Here is a 16,938-nt window from a genome sequence, read left to right as displayed (position 1 = left end):
CAGACCGGGGCATGAACGCGCGTCCCCTGCATTGGCAGGCGGACTCTCAACCACTGCGCCACCAGGGAAGCCCTTCCTCTAAGGTTTTATATAAGCTAACGTGTAGTCCATATGAACACAATTTAGAAAAGCATCTCTTATCAGTCGTCAGTTTTTTACAATAACTGTGTTTCAAAGAAAATGCAGCTTTTCTTCCAGTTCAGACATAGGATCTCTGATACATACAAGCTAGAGTCCAACAATTTGAAAGTTAAGTGGACTGAACTTCTCAACTAATTTTCCTCTATGGGGGATGGACAACAGGCCAGTAAGCATAATGACAGAGAAATCTCCAGACTAGGGCCGATATTCGTCAGACATTGCTATTCATGAGCTTTCCCTTGGGCCGGGGAGCAGGTGCAAGGAACGCACGGAGCGCATTAGCAGGCTCTGCACAGCTGTGCTCCAGCAGGGAGCAAGGTCCATGCTGGAAATCGCTCAGTCCTGCCTGCGAGTTTTCAAGCATCTCCCCTTATCCACCAGCATGGCCCTGGGCTGGGGGGCACAGAGGGAAACCTAGAAGAGGACTTACTACGGTGAGTGAATGCTCAACAGCGTTGCTCAGTTCTCAGACCAGGTGGCTTTTCTGAGATGCACCAGTAATCTGCCTTCCATCTCAAGATACTTCCGGTGTTCGAGGACTTTCTACAACATTAATATGATGATGGACTAGCTGCAGAAACTCCATCACGGTTTGTGAGGGAGCTATCTGGAATACAGCATAATAAAACCCTACCACCAGAAGTGAAGTCTTCTGAAAGCATTATTTGGCCAAAGGCTGTGACCTAATAGGTAGTGATAAAAATCAATTTAGTAGGTCGGGACTGACGTCTTCTGTCTAATAAAATATAACAGAATAAAACAGAAGAGAAAAGAGAGGGTATCACATGTAGCCGTGCAATAAAGGTAAGTAGTTTCACAAAGCTTTTGTTTCATTGTATATAGATGCAAATGTGTGTATGTATGTATATGAATGTATGTGTGTGTATATATGTGTGTGTTTATATGCGTTGTATAGACTAGGAACAAAAGTAACGTGTACTTGTTACTCTGGACACAGGCAAAACTTCTGAAAGTCATTGACTTAAACAACTATAATTAAACTCCTCGGGCACTGAAAAACTCAACATTCACATCATAGATCTACTACAGAAGGTTCTTTCTCCCATTCCAAACAAACATTTATTGGAGAGAAACTTGGCTTAACTTTCTCAGAAACTGGAGGAAACTTTAGCAATTGTGTTTTTGTTCAGACCTTTATTAGTTGGAATTGAAACATAACCTTTTGGATTTCTAAACTCAGTTACACAACTCTCCCCTAGTTACAATGACAGGAGCGCACAGATCCACGGGACAAACTAACGCATACCCCAGTGTGTGGGAAGTAACCAAGGTCTGATGGTCCAAAGGAACACTGAAGGAGAGCAATCCCGAACTCTCCAGCTTCCTAAAGCACGCAAGAACATCCCCAATGCAACAAGCTGTCTCAAAAACTGCTTACAAATCAAACAGAACCGGGGTCCTTAGAATAAAACAACATTCAGACATTCATACTTAAGGACAAAGAATTGGACGTGGAAAGCTAGCAAGGAAAGAAAGGACTTAAATGATCTTTTCATAGCTGGAATACAGTGTGTTGGTTAACTTTGCAATAAAATTACTTTAAGGTGAAAATCAAAGTTCTTTTTCCAGGAAGTCAAAGCACTCCAGGTACTTTCCATGGGTGAAAAAAAAGTATGTAAATAAATAACCACCAGTCAAGATGACCAGAGCAACCAATCCAACAACTGCCCACCAGGGTAAACTCAAACTGACTTCCGTATTCTTTGCAAAAGAATCCCCAGCCACTCAAGAATCAAGCAATACACACCCGTGTCCAGGTAGGAATTCCGGCGTATCTCAAAATGTAATCCGGAAACACCAGATACCCAGCTTCTACTTTAGCTGAGGCGCTTCTAGTTACAAAGTGAAAGAGAACCTTCGGGAATAGAGGCAAAGGAATTGTAACAACAATAAAATGTATTTATTCTTTCTCTTTTTAAAGTTTACTAAAAAAACCCCAAAAACCAAGTGATACAGTTTACTGAAATCTCAACTGCTTGTGGCTTTTACTTATTTATAACTGGGCTTCCCTTAGAGAAAGATAAATATACATTAAACCCTAATCTGACAATTCACTTGCACCACTGAAATTATATTAACCAGTGAACAGATTAGCCTTTATCCTTACTCCACACTTCTTTCAACCATGTACAGAAACTTTATTAAGCTATGCCTTAAAAGCAAGCAAACCTTAACTATTACAAGCGCACAATTAGTCCTGCAAGGGGCATATGCAGAAACGGGTCAGAGTCCCAGTAGACTACTATTATTTTATTGATTTAGAAGATGGGATCAGAAAAGTGTTTGCAAAAAGAAGGCAGAATAGAGATGTATGGAGACTCATTATCTCTTCTCTCCTTATATCTTTATCCTCCCTTCTTCACTCCTATCTATTGCCACCTTCTTCCGTCATCTTCCATTCATTACTGTCCCCAACACAGCCTTTTCTGAAAATAGGAGGGCATGAAAATGGCAGGATAGAGTCACTCTTCATTCCACCAGCCTTAATGAGTGCCTGCTCTAGGGAAGGCTGTGTGTCAGGTCACTCAAGGTCACTCACAAGCAAAGCCATTTTCACGTTGAATCTAGGAGAGGCTCACTCTTCCAAGTGGCTTTCTCAAGGTGTTGCTTTATATCAAGTCTACAAGGCAACAGTAGCTCTCAAAACCCAAGAATCCACAACCCACACCCAGATCCTGGGAATAAGTCTAAGTAAAGGGTGGTATTGAGGGAGGGAACTAACTGAGAACTCCGGCTAACAAATGCCCCCAGGGAGATGGTCTCAGACACCTGCTTCCTGGGCAAGCGCTCACCATGTATTGTACACGTATAAATGGCCAAAATGTGATGCACCCAGCATAGTGATGGGTTCTAGCAAGAACTAAATAAATAGCTGTTGATCTAATGTCTCTGCTGACCAGTCGGTCATCAAATGGCAGCTATACATGACAGAGAACACCTTGCAATGCTGCATTTGATGGTACAGAGAAGTTCAGTAAAGGCTGAAGCGTGGCAGACCGCAGAGACACCACTGCAAACAGCTTCTGACTCCCCCAGCCTCACACCACACACATCTGTGTCTAGGAACAATGTGTACGTTGATTACATGTAAGTTTTCCAATGGCATTTATCATCACAGTGATCACCATAAATATCACCTTTAATTAGGAAGATTAGAAATACAAGGTGTAACTACCCACATTTCATAAAGCTAGAAAAGTGTAACTATACCTTTGAAAATCACAGATACTGTTGCTACAGTAACAAGTAATTATTAAAACCTATGACTGGGCTTCCCTGGTGGCGCAGTGGTTGAGAGTCCGCCTGCCGATGCAGGGGACACGGGTTCGTGCCCCAGTCCAGGAAGATCCCACATGCCGCGGAGCAGCTGGTCTCGTGAGCCATCGCCACTGAGCCTGCGTGTCTGGAGCCTGTGCTCCGCAGCGGGAGAGGCCACAACAGTGAGAGGCTCGCGTACCAAAAAAAAAACAAAAAAAAAACCTATGACTTACCTTAACAAAGAGGGCCTAACATGGAACTCTGTGGTTCCGTAACTGCTTTCCTCATGTGCCTACATAATCGCTTCGACCAGCACTCTTTTTTAAAATTTTTTAAATTTATTATTATTTATTTATTTATTTATGCCTGTGTCGGGTCTCCGTTTCTGAGCGAGGGCTTTCTCTAGTTGCAGCAAGCGAGGGCCACTCTTCATCGCGGCGCGCGGGCCTCTCACTATCGCGGCCTCTCTTGTTGGCGGAGCACAGGCTCCAGACGCGCAGGCTCAGTAGTTGTGGCTCACGGGCCTAGTTGCTCCGCGGCATATGGGATCTTCCCAGACCAGGGCTCGAACCCGTGTCCCCTGCATTAGCAGGCAGATTCTCAACCACTGCGCCACCAGGGAAGCCCCGACCAGCACTTTTGCCTCTTTTCAACCTCTACAGCCCCTATATGGCAGGATTCTAGTTCCAAACGCTCCGATCCATTCTGCACGCCCAAATCAGAGCAATTTCCTCCAGCACTGCTTATCATGTGTTCACACAACTAGTATTTACTCACTATCTGTAAAGTACAAGACACTGGATAAGACACAGGCTAGACTTAAAAGGGCTTCAAATAAGCACATACCCAATAGTCTCAAAGCAGAGCATTTGCCCTGAAAACAGAAGCTAACGAGTCAAAGACCCCAAAATGCCCAAAGTGCTTTCAATGCCATTTCTCTTTCTGAAGAATTATGCTTGGTTCCCTGTCTCACCACATATAAGTTTCTCTGCCCAGTTTTCAGTTCTCCCTAATGATCTAATCCTTCCTTATCAAACCAACTATTATTTTTATTGACTACTTATGGTATCCAGACAGTACTTATTAAATGAGTTCATTCATGTACTGCGTCATTAAGAGTGTGGAGCCATGGCAAGCACTCATTAAATGTCAGCTATTGTTAATACTTAAGGGGGGCGGGGGCTTGACTGATTTAGACACAACTTTCAACTTAGTATTTTAATCATTTCAGGATTTGACATAAAAACTGAGGTATAAATTACTTGAAAATTATGTAAAGGAAGTGATAGCTTCCATTTGGGTTGCCTAGGTTACACAAGTAGTTTAAAAGCAATTACTTCTATACTGAAAATTCTGAGATTAGTATATATATATTCTATACCAGGATAAAGACATCTTTTGACTCAACTATTGATAGTGAAGGGATTGCCAACCCAGGGGCAGTACCATTAAATACACCAGATTCAATCTGTAGGCTTATACAGTATCTATAGAACACACACTCATGTTTATTATTCAGTAAACAAGCTGTACCTGCTACCCATATGTATGATGAATAGGTATTATCCTATTTTACAGAAAGGAAAACTAGAGCTTAAACAGATCATGTGATTTGTTTCAGGTCACACAATTAGCGAGTGACAGAAGCAAAACATCCAGATTTCCTGACCTAGCGGTCTTTGCATCATTCATTCCCTTCCAATGAAAATTTACTCAACACTTACTATGGGCCAGGCCTGGGGAAACACTGGTTGTCAAAACAAACCCAAAAAATCACTCCTGTCTTAGAGGTTAAATTCTAGTTTGAGGAGACAGGCAGTACTGAAAATAAGTACGAAAAGTATATAGTATATTAGATGGTGGAGAGCATTTCAGAGTAAAACAGAGATATGGATAGAAGGGTCAGGATGAAGATGTGGCAATTTTATTATTATTATTTTTGGTTTTTTTGCAGGTGGAAATCCACTTGGAAGTTTATTAAGGTCTCAAGCTACGTGTGTATATGCTTTTTAAATCTTTGCTTCCCTTCATTTCTTTCTCTTAGATATCTGTTTTATAAGGAAACATTTTGTATTTTCTTAGTCTGATAAATATTTATTGACCATCTAATGTATTCTGTTCTAAGCACTGTAAAATGTCCAGGTAGCACAAAGGCAAAAAAGGCAAATTATCTTCCCTTAGGGTTTCAGAGTTCAATGGGGGACACTAACATTGATATGCCCATGTGATAAGAGATGTCAGCAGAAGTTGTGCCAGATGGAGTCATGGCTTACATGACTGTAGGTCTGGGAGAACATATATGTTTATTTGAAAACATAAGTGCTAAGTCTATCATCAAGTGACGGCAGCGAAGACTGCTTAGATCACGCATGCCTTTCTATTTGCTGATAAGTAGTGACAAACATTACCTTGGAATAGGAAAATTATTCACATCGGTAAATACTTAAAGCTTGGCTTCATGAAAAGATCAACTTCCTATAGGCAGCTCGGGGCAGGGCTGCTGGCATTAAGCAATCCCAGAGCAGGGGCCTCCAAGTTCAGACTCTGGTGTCCCCGCTTAGACTATATCCCCATCATCCACAAGGCAGAGCACCAAAGGAAAGGAATACAGCTGCAGAGGGCAAGACGCTTCCCTCAGAGTCTAGTCTCATGGTGGGACCAGTGCTACTGAGCCAATCACTGTTCCACAGGATGGCACGGGAAATGAGGAGACCATACATGTGCCAACTCTCTGAAGATGTGGCAATTTTAAATAAGGTCCCTGACGATTTTTGAGTGAAAACCTGGCAGAAGTGAGAGAGGGAGAGAGAGAATTGTGTGCACAGCTGGGATTCTAAGCGGAGGGCAAGGTCAAGCTGCACCTCGTGTTCTCACAGCAGCAAGGAGCCTGGTCTGACTTAGTGGAGAGTGAAGGGAAAGCACAGGTGATGAGGTTGGGGAAGCAATGGGGTGAGGGAGGCCGATCACATAGGGCCTCATAGAGCATTGTAAAGACGTTAAACTGTCTGAGAAGGGTTTTAAGCAGTGAAGTTACACGGCTTGACCTATGTTTGATGTCTTACAGGGTTGCTGAGGCTGCTGTGTTAAGACTGCCTGGCTTGGGGTGAGGGAGAACTAGAGTGAAAGCAGGAAAACCGGTTAAGAAAAGATTGCGATAGCGCCGAGCTGCCTCTCCTTATCAGGCATGGCATCGTCCAACCCACACCTCATCCCTCTTCACTAAGTCAACTTTACTCATGGTCAAAACAGCCGGGATCAAACGCTTGTACAAAGTGTCTCATACGTACACAGTTTGCGTGGAGCAACAGGAAACAGCAGACTGCCACCAAACTTATGTTCCCACAAACTGCACCCTCTCTTTTGTTACACTCAGAGGAGTCCAGAGTCAGGAGCACTTGTAAGGTTATATTCATCAGTATAATCGACAAGGTAAGCATGCAGTGCTACCTATAACCCACCATGCTGTAAGCAAATTCAGAGAGTACTGTTTGGCACGTGGGCCTGGGCAAACAGCACTACTAACAGTGTCCCAGGTGGGTTACGTTCACCCAGTCAGCAACCCTTTATTGGGTACTTAGCCTTGGGGATAAAAAAGGTAAGGAAGACTTGGTCTCTGTCCTAAAAGAACTCACAGTCTAGCTCAGGTCACAGACGAGTAAACAAATAAGTACAACCCGGTGTGTGATAGACGCAATTACAAAGGTATGCAGGGGGTCAGGAGTAACACAGAGAAGGGAGAAATCAGCTCTACCCTCTGGGAATCAGGGAGGACGTCACAGTTTTAAAGCAGGAAGTAACAGGCAGAGGAGGAGACTGGAGCATCCTGACTCATGGAATGGGAGATGAAAGTTCTGGAGCTGTGAAAGAGCTGTGGGTCTGTTTGCTATTTCTGGAGTTAAAAGGGAGAGGGGACAGGGAGGCATCAGATGGAGGAGGATCTCCTGCTATGTTAAATGATAAGGACTTCATTCCATGCACACTGGGAGCCACAGAAGAATGACCCCATTAGACAGTAGTCCCCCTTTATCCACGGGGGATACGTTCCAAGACCCCCAGTGCGTGTCTGAAACCGAGGATAGTACCGAATCCTACGTACGCTGTTTTTTCCTATACATACCTATGATAAAGTTTAATTTATAAATTAGGCACAATAAGAGATTAGCAGCAATAACCAATAATAAAATAGAACAGTTATGACAATATACTGTAATAAAAGTTATGTGGATATGGTCTCTGTCTTACCTTCAGAATATCTTATTGTACAAATTTAATGTCTTTTCCATCTTAAGTAAGCACTTATCACACACTGTGGCTGTAACTTTTGCAGTTTGAGGTGCAACAGCAAAACTCACACGAACTTCTTTTTCCTTCCTCATAATTTCACAGACAGAAGATTCCTTCCTACCGCTGATCTTAGCAACCTCAGCATATGATTTTTTTTTCCTATCCTTACGTTGAGAAGTTCACCTTTTCACTTAAAGGAAGCACTTTATGGCTTCTCTTTGGCTTATCTGAATTATCAACATCATTCTTGCACTTTGGGGCTGTTATTAAGTATAATGAGGGTGACCAGAACACAAGCACTGCGATACCACGACACCACCCCAGTCGATCTGATAACCAGATGAGACAGCTATTAAGTGACTAACAGGCGGGATACCCTGAGCAAAAGGATGATTCACGTCTCTGGCAGGACAGGGTAGGATGTTGGTAGACTTCATCATGCTATTCAGAATGACATGCAATTTAAAACTTATGAATTTTTAAAACTGGAATTTTCCTTTAATATCTTCGGATTACAGTTGACCACGGGTAACTGAAACCGCAGACAGTGGAACTGTGGATAAGGGGGGACTATGGTATTTTATTTTAGGAAGATCACTCTGTTTACAGTGTAGACTCAAGAATAGCTCAAAGGTGGCAAGAGTGAAGATAACAAGAGTAGAAGACCATTCAGAAGGCCAGGTAAGGGCTGATGAGGGCCTGGACCACAGTAAGGATGGACAGATGGCTGCAGACACAACAGGTCTTGAGGTAAAACTCATAAGATTGGAGCTACCTGAAGTATCTGATAGGAAATACTGTGGTAAAAACAAAACACACACACACACACACATCATTCAATTTGATAGAAAATGATAGATAAACCCCAAACCCCTGAAATTACATGAAAATAAAACACTTTCTATGACTATAATATTGACACATAATTATATAAATATAATATGAATTGTAAGAGACATAAAAATTAACCCTAATTAATGTGCAGTGTCTTTTTAAATTATTTTTAAAATAACTGTTTGAAAAGAACAATTTCAAAAAAGTTTTCAAAACCCAATAAAGACATTTCCATGGAAAAGAACACAGGTTATATTAACTATACGCTAATTTGTAAATTAATTAATTGAATTTTTAAAAAGAAAGAAAAAGAACACAGGTTACTCACTTCCAAACCCAAGCTCTGACAATAAGTAACTTCCTTCATTACTCTACAATACTTCCAGTAATCTAAATAAGTATCTAAGTCTCAAAACAAACCCACAAACTTTTAAAAACAAGTAAATAAAAGAAGGGTATTAGTTAAAATATCATTTCAACAGAACTTCATCAACTTAATAACAAACAGGATCATTTTTGCAATAAAGCAAGGCAGCGAGACAACAGATTCCCAACTTCAAAAGAAAAAAACAATCAAAGGTTAATAAAGGGCAGTCTCGATGAACCAGATTAAAATATTAAGTGGCACTCACTGTCTCTCTCACAGAATCTCAACTTCAGTAGAAAGAAAACATTACATTCACTGCACTGAGAATATTATTCCTATCTCTTTTTATTAAGACACCAAGATAAACTCCATTGAGCTATTTTTCCAACATACATAGTGACCCTCAGGATAAATATTACTTGTTTAATTTTACTATCAAATTTGGGGTTCTGCTTTGACAATATCTGCTAATATTTTTCAGGTTCTTTTAATGCCACGAAGGAAATGTTCTTAGATCTTATACTGTTAAGGATTTTATGATCAAAAATAAATTACAGGTATTTACATAGAAACAGGATCTTGACCTTGCTTTTGGTCTGCCATGCCATTTTCCTCCACTGTAGTATCTGAAGTCACTGCTAATCTAATTATGCACAAGGATTCTGTTTTCTGCAACTATTTTATTAGGGAGGACACTGGGATGAAATTATTTTAAATACAGCCAACTCCACACAATTGATTATCTAGTGTATGGATTATTCATTACCCTTGATATCTAGTAAGGTCATTCTCTGGTCATTTTTGTTGTTCCTGGAAAGGGAGGGAACAGAAATCCAAATGATTCAAATTTTGTAATGTTGTTAATACATACGGCAATGTCCAGAAGAACAGAATGAAAGCATCTTTTAAATTGCAGCCTGGCATGTCAATTACCCAGTCTCTTGACCTGCCAATACCAGGATCATCAATCATGTCTCTGCCCAGCTGAACACGGAACTGGGGCTCCAACAAAACACGCTCTGCTCAATGAGAGGATACGCCATTATTATTCCTCCTCTTTTGGTTTTAACTGACAAGAGAAGAGTAAGTAAGCAAGACAGGGGAAGCACAGAATAACTACTACTGGTCATTAGTTTCCCTTGAGAACCTTCCACAGTGCTGGAAACAAAGCAGGAGCTCATTAAATATTGTTGAAATCAATGCACAGCCAGAAGACCATGCAAAACATGGAAATGCTCCATATAAAGTACCTTCTCATCTAAGCCACTCACTTTACACTTTTTCACAATTATCCTGCATTTTCTCTTTAATTCTCCCTTAAATGCCTTATCTGCTTCTCCACTGAAGTATGAACTCCATGACTTCAGGGCCTGTGTGCTACATTTCCCTGTATCCCACACGTGGTACTCAGTGAGAATTCCTTCCAAATACTCTCACAACCAACTCCACGTGAAAAGCAACATACGGTCTCATCTACAACTGACTTCTACTTTTTGACTACACAGGCATCTAGCAAAACAGCTCATGATTCACTAAATGTAACATTCAAAAGGACAGTGATTCACACCCTTGATTTTTATGGCTAATTAAGTCGAAACATCATCTGCTGTGAGAGTGGGTCACATCACACGAAGAATATAAGGACGGGTCACTGCTGTTACTCAATTCATTTTTACCTTCCAGAGTACAAATGTCAACGCAAGAGAGTTTTGAAACTTGCCATGTTCTAGAACAAGAGAAAGCACACAGGTCCTTACTTGTGATTGCTTTGGACACATCAATACGTATCTTCTAGTTACTTTTTAGGCTCAGGAATTTTATCCTTAGCTTCTCGAGTATAAGCGCTAACACTGGACTGTAAAGCTATGGGTCTATGTAATGATAGATATCCATAAAGGTAACCACTCAAACACTTTAATCTGATGTTACTGATAAGCAACCTAGCATGGAGATTCACTATAAAAAGAACTTCTAAAACAAAACTTGAAAGAACTGTTTTATAGAATGAACATGCATCTTATTCAACATACTACCTACACTGATAGTAGGGATTCAGGGGGCTAACTGTGCAAAGCAACGCGACCTGGAGATGTAGGCCGGGAGCAGGGCAAGCACTCCGGCCTTGCAGCAGCTGCTGGATGGGAGGGAGAAAGCCTGTAGAACCGGACACCTCATCAGACAGAGATCCCTTGGGGGTGGGGTGGGGTGCGGCGGGTAGAGGGAAGAACACAGACAGGACCACTGACACAAGGCTGACTTGTTAAGCTACACTGCCCTACTCCTGGCTGCCACTGCTTGATGGCAGTATATGTATGCATGGGAGAAGAAGGGCGAGCAGGCTTTTAGAAACCTGTGTATTTCAAAAAAATGTGAATATAAGGTCAGGGGTTTAGGGAGCAGGCTGAAAGGCAAGTGGATTTGGACGCCTGAGAAAGATGCTACACAATCCCCATAGACCAATACGTCTTCGATGCATATTTATTTGCAACCAAATCCTAATATGGCCATTGGGCATTCTTAGCACTGACTGATAATCCTTGTTAGACTTTTAGCAAATTTATTTGATGCTCCAAAAAAAAAAATGAAACAAAACTCCAGTCCTGTATAACTTTTCTGAAAGATTTTCCCTCTTTTGGTCTGTAAGCGTAAACAAATGTCACTCTGTATTTCTCCAAAGGAAAGAATTATGTGGACTAAAGAGCAACTGTTACAATGCCCCTGAGGCAACATGTCCAAGTTGGGAGCCAATTTTCTTTTGCAAGTCAAATATGAAAAAAGAATCTAAGTCCACGAATTCTGATCTATAGGCAGCTTTTTAAGGACTTTCCCCTAACCGCACATGTCAAAAGTGATAATATCATCCACGTCCAACTATTTCTAAGAACCATACAAATTTACACACTGTATTATGCCACCATTTATCTTCATGAGGCTACTGTATCCCCTATTACTGTAAGGGATAAAGGGCACAATCTTTTGTATTGTTACATAAACAAGTCCTCCCTCTACAAATCGCCCCTGGTCTTTACAATGACTTCTTTATTTTTCACAAGTCAAGTGTACAGTATTTGCTTCATTTCCCAACTAAAACTAATCCATGCAAATTCACAGTCTCTTTCCCTTTAGCGTTAGTTTAGGTGGCGCATCTATGATGGAAATCCTAAAGCCGCGTGCTCACACATGTACACAATCTTTAACAGAAACTTGACAGCAGTTGATTTAAAACAAAACAAGCCATAAAAAAGCAACCCCTGGCAAAGGCCAAAGGAATTAAAACTACACCCTCTCGCGACCACAGTACTACTGTATCCACCCTTTGAACATTACAACCCACCCATTTACCAAAACCACAGCTTATTCCTGATTTAGAAAAGTAAAGTTCGTGGACTTACTAAACTACACAACTCCAGCCAGAAAGCACAAATGGCTTTTCTACGCCTGGCAATTATACAGCATCTGAACTAAAAACCTGTGTATTTCGGCTCAGTATCAGCAGACCACTGCGGACCCCCTTCTTGACATAATAAACAACTGACATCTTCAAAGAGCATTAACTAGTCCCTCTTGTGCCACAGTTTAACAGACAAGAGCAAATGGCTTAACCCACATTATCCATGAAGAAGGGTGCGTTTAATTCTCAGTCCATGGAATATAATTACTGTCCCCATAAGCACAGATTTAACTTAGCTCTCTCACGTTTCAGCAGTTTTATTTCCCCAAAGAAGGGGGAGGACAGGTCCCTGAAAGGTTTTAGTGAGGCTTCTCTTGGCACGGGAAGAATGTGATAAATAGGGAAAATACAAGCATGCGGAATGTCTGGACGAGGTTCCTTTGTAAACCTCAAATAGTGCCCCCCCACTGGGCTGTGACACGGCTCTGAATGGAGAAACCATTTTAGAGCCTAACAATTCAGTCTCTCCAGTAAACATTCTAAAAGGAAGACCTCAGAAATTCTAAATATAAAACAGGGGTGTGTTTAAGAAATATTGAAATATTTCCCTCTTTTCCGCCAGGACTGCTATATTTCTTCACCTTGAAGAAGACAAAACATGCTAAACCTGAGAACAGAGACCAGCAATGGTCTGAAAAGGAACTTGAAGGAAATCCAAAAACTCCTTCTGGCCAGGATATCACACTTCGTGTGTTCATTTCCTCGATGTCACCCCAACACCTGTTTAATTCAAGCGTTTGTGTAATTCATCAGTCTTCTTAAAGAAATATGCAAAAAGTTTATCCACGATTCCCAAAGTTTTCTCAGTGCACTGTTTCAGAAAAGAGCTCCATGTCCTAACTTTCAATTGTTGTAAAGAGCAGAAGATTCCTCCCAGGATGTAGTTTACCACTGAACTTTGCACAAGTCACATGAGCGTGCGGATATGATTTGGGGGTGGGGGGCAGTGCTGAGGACACATAACAGCTATTTTATCCTTCTTAGAAGGACACAATCTCAGGTTGAATCTAATTGAAGGAGCATTTTTATTTTAGACATGCAAACAAATGACTGACACTGAATTCCAATACAAAAACACACAAAAACTCCTAACGGGGCCAAGAATCGTGAACAGAAATCAGTGACAGAAACCAAGAATTCTAGATAGCAAACTCCTAAAAATGTTTAAATAGAAAAAAGTCAAGTCACCTTTTCTGGGATGGATTCTGTAGGTCCAGTTTTCATCATCCGCTTCCACCTGCTGCCCACAAACTGAGAGCTCTCCATCACTGCGAAACAGCCTCTTTGTCTGCCTGGGCAAGGAGGAGAAATTTATCCAACTCACAGCACGTGAGAGGGAACCTGGGTTTGACTTGAGTCTGAAGGGACCTGAAGAGCCTTCCTTTTTCATCTTCTTTCACATCAAAATCAACTACAGACAAAGGACAGTCCAGCCAACAAAAAGCTTGTTTTTAAAAATCGTTCCAGGTCCTTTCAATGAAACTGCTCCTTCCTACTTGTTCAGACAATCCTGAGAGTCAGGCAGGGCACTCTGCAGAAAGATTGCTTCTGTGTCACCCAATTATAAAGAAAAGAAAAATGAGAGATTAGGAAAAAAAAAAAAATTTTTTTTTTTTACCCTAGCCACATTGTGGTACCTGGTCTCTAGATCAGGACTATTCACAGTCCCTACCTCACCCCCAGAAAATATGAAAATAAAAATAACTAAAAGTATAATTTTAAAAATGCAGCAGGGTGTTCATTTCAGGGACGCTTGTCAGGACTTGGTGAAGAACAAGACCAAGGCACTCCGACTCTTTGGTGTGTACCTAGCATCCCATACTGTAATCCTACTCCTCTCCCAGGCATCTTTCCCCACAAGGGCAGAAAGCCAGCCGTCTGCTGCAGACAGAAGGAACTCCTCAGGCTGGAGAGAAAGATTCAGCGCCAACCCAGGCGCCTAGTTTAAAGTTCAGCCACACAGGTGACTTGGGAGAAATCAAAGAGTTCAGCTCATTTGCCCTCTTTCCTGTCTGTGAAGCACTCAGGAGCCACAGGACTCCACAAACAATAAAACGGGCTGTGTGGCTACTGCTTGGATTACAGAGTAAGCGCTCCTATGAAAGGCGATAGGCTTTCCCAACACTGGAGCCACCTCATTGGAGACAAAAAACCCCGCCTCCCTGCTGCAGTCAATACTTCAGAGGCAGCTCAAACTTCTGAACTCCGGCAAAGCTGCAGAAACGCATACACACTTCTGGACACTTTTTTTTTTTTAAAGCCAAAACTTAATTAATTATCGTCAGACCACATTTCTGGAAGTGGGATTTTGAGAAGAAGCTTTCAGAGATTATGTAGTTATATACACATCCAGCATTCCTAAATGGATTTAGGAATGTCATCATCTAAGGAAATGTACTTCCAAAGGGAATAAAACTGACCCAGCTATTATGTCACTCCCAGCTTTCAGCGAAGGTGAAACGTAGCCGTTCTTGCACCTGTCACTGCCTCTCCTGTCTTCCACCAGCAGCAGGAGTCGGGGGCTGATGAGCCACTTCTGCCTCCCCACCGGCAGCCCCTGGGGGTCATTCCTCTCTGGCTTTGAATGATCATCCTATCACAGAGAACCATAATCTGAGAGCTATGCTGGTAGCTTTTAGCTGTAGGCTCCAGCCCTTTGGAAACCCTTAATCAGGGCAGCAAAATATCTACAGCCACATGTTGGAATGCATTTGGGGGCATCATTTCACCCAAGGCCAACATAATTCCATGGTCCTAGGGGTATAAAGAACTTTTGCAACTTTTCATCATAGAGACTTGGGTCAGTGTCCTCTCCCCAAAGTGTCATTCAGAGTAAGGGCAAGTACAGAACTGGGTCCATCTCCCTCTCCTGTACTCCCTCTCCTGTAATAGCAAATATATTAAAGCTAACATATTACAACAGAAAATAAACTTTGATTAAAAATAATAAAAGCAGGATTTTGCATCATACATCTACTGCAATTCACTGAGATTGTAAGAAAAAGGCTCTACACGCTTACCAGGACTGGGACGTTTATAGAAGAAAAACACAGAGCTGCTGCCGAGTGTTTCTTGGATGGACAGCTCATATCACCACGGAAACCGCGACAGAGAACAGGTCGTAGGACTAAAGGGCAAAGGTGCAGAACAGTCCAGGTAGCAAAAACAGGGACTCGGGATAAAAGCTCAAAGTGTCCTCAAGAAATCATGTAGTTTAAGCCCCTCAATTTATTGATGGAGAAATTCAGGTCCAGAGAACGTACGTGATTTGATCACTATTATAAGGGCAAAAGTGATATAATTACATATAGCATCAGTGGCTAACATCAAAGTTCAAATATCCAATATTCTTTCTGAGTCAAAGACTTTGAGAAACTCAAAATATAAAATTAAACTTAGGGAAAAAAAAAGACCCTCGTGCCAGAACATAGAAAACATCCCAAATGCTGCTTTTACTGTTTCAGATGCTCATGGGACCCCCTGACACCCGAGTATGCGTTCTTTAAGGACCCATGGACCCCAAACAAGGAACACAGTGGTATCCCCGCTGATGTCTACATCCTGCAGTTACAGTTTTAAGTTAGGAATATCTCAGCCCTGAAATAAACCTCATGCTGTTCTTTACATTCAGCAAGTGCCTTTGAACAGTGTCCCCAGACCAGCTTCCTTGGAGTGTGCACACACACACACATACAACAGCATAGAGGAATTGATGTCATTAGTAACTGGTGTGTTTTCCTCCGGTACCTCCTACACACATCTGAAAAAGAGCTGATGGCAGGGGCTAGAGGAATATTCACTGCCAAGCAATCAAGAAGCAAAATGGGTCCATTCAAGGACTGGACTCATGACTCTTCCTCAAAGTGAATACACACTTAATGCTGGACTTCAAAGAAACTTAATGGATTTCCCATCATTCACAAGACAGATGGCTATGTTTGCATATAACCAATTCTCCATCTATGAGCTATTCTGTTTCTGTTAGATTGAGCCTTGATTATTAATATCTTCACTTATGTAAAAGAAGGTCAAATAACTTAACTACTTTTACAACTGGACCAGAGTTCCCCTATGACCAAGGTAAAATATAATGACTTAAATCGCTTTGTAGGAAATATTTGTATTTTAACTATCTGTGTTAGATATGTACTCCAATTAGCTTAGAAAAACATAAGCGAACTGCTTAAAAAGCTATTACATTCATTCGGCCTATATTTATGCAACAACTATGATGAACCACACACTTTAAGCATCTGGACTATCAACCCTAGGGTCATACAAATCTACCCCTGCCAGCAGCATCGGGGTCATGGCTACTTTGTGCCACGCACATCACATATACTACTGCTAATCTTCATAATAACCCCACAGTGGAAAATCCCTACTTTCAGAATATAACCTGTTTCTTCAAATATTAGATTCCACTATAATCTTCAATGTAATAAAACATCATAATTTAACCATTTTTTCCCAAGAAAATCTACAATAGAACACACTCTTCCCAGACCTTTTAAACAGACATGCTGAACAGATTTTTTTGTCCACACTCCTTACTGTGCAGTGCTTTCCCATCTCCCCCCTC

At 41.5% G+C, this 16,938-nt stretch overlaps 1 protein-coding gene across 4 annotated transcripts in view; it reads right to left on the bottom strand.

Annotated features, from left to right (window-relative positions):
- Positions 1-16,938, bottom strand: part of NHSL1 (NHS like 1) — a 238,315-nt gene that overhangs the window by 115,221 nt on the left and 106,156 nt on the right. For 2 of the 4 annotated variants that reach the window (XM_082855974.1, XM_082855971.1), the window contains exon 1: positions 13,545-14,383. The exons of the other annotated variants lie outside the window; for them this stretch is intronic. In XM_082855974.1, coding sequence (XP_082712100.1) covers positions 13,545-13,746 — 202 coding nt within the window. In that variant the 5' untranslated portion in view covers positions 13,747-14,383. Of the gene's footprint in view, positions 1-13,544; positions 14,384-16,938 lie in introns of those variants that run through there. 4 annotated transcript variants of the gene reach the window in all.

The sequence above is a fragment of the Leucopleurus acutus genome, assembly GCF_964270905.1.
Source record: "Leucopleurus acutus genome assembly, chromosome: 15".
In the NCBI taxonomy this organism is placed as follows: Eukaryota; Metazoa; Chordata; class Mammalia; order Artiodactyla; family Delphinidae; genus Leucopleurus; species Leucopleurus acutus.
Note: the sequence above shows the minus strand (reverse complement) of the source record. Positions and strands in the feature narration are given on the sequence as shown.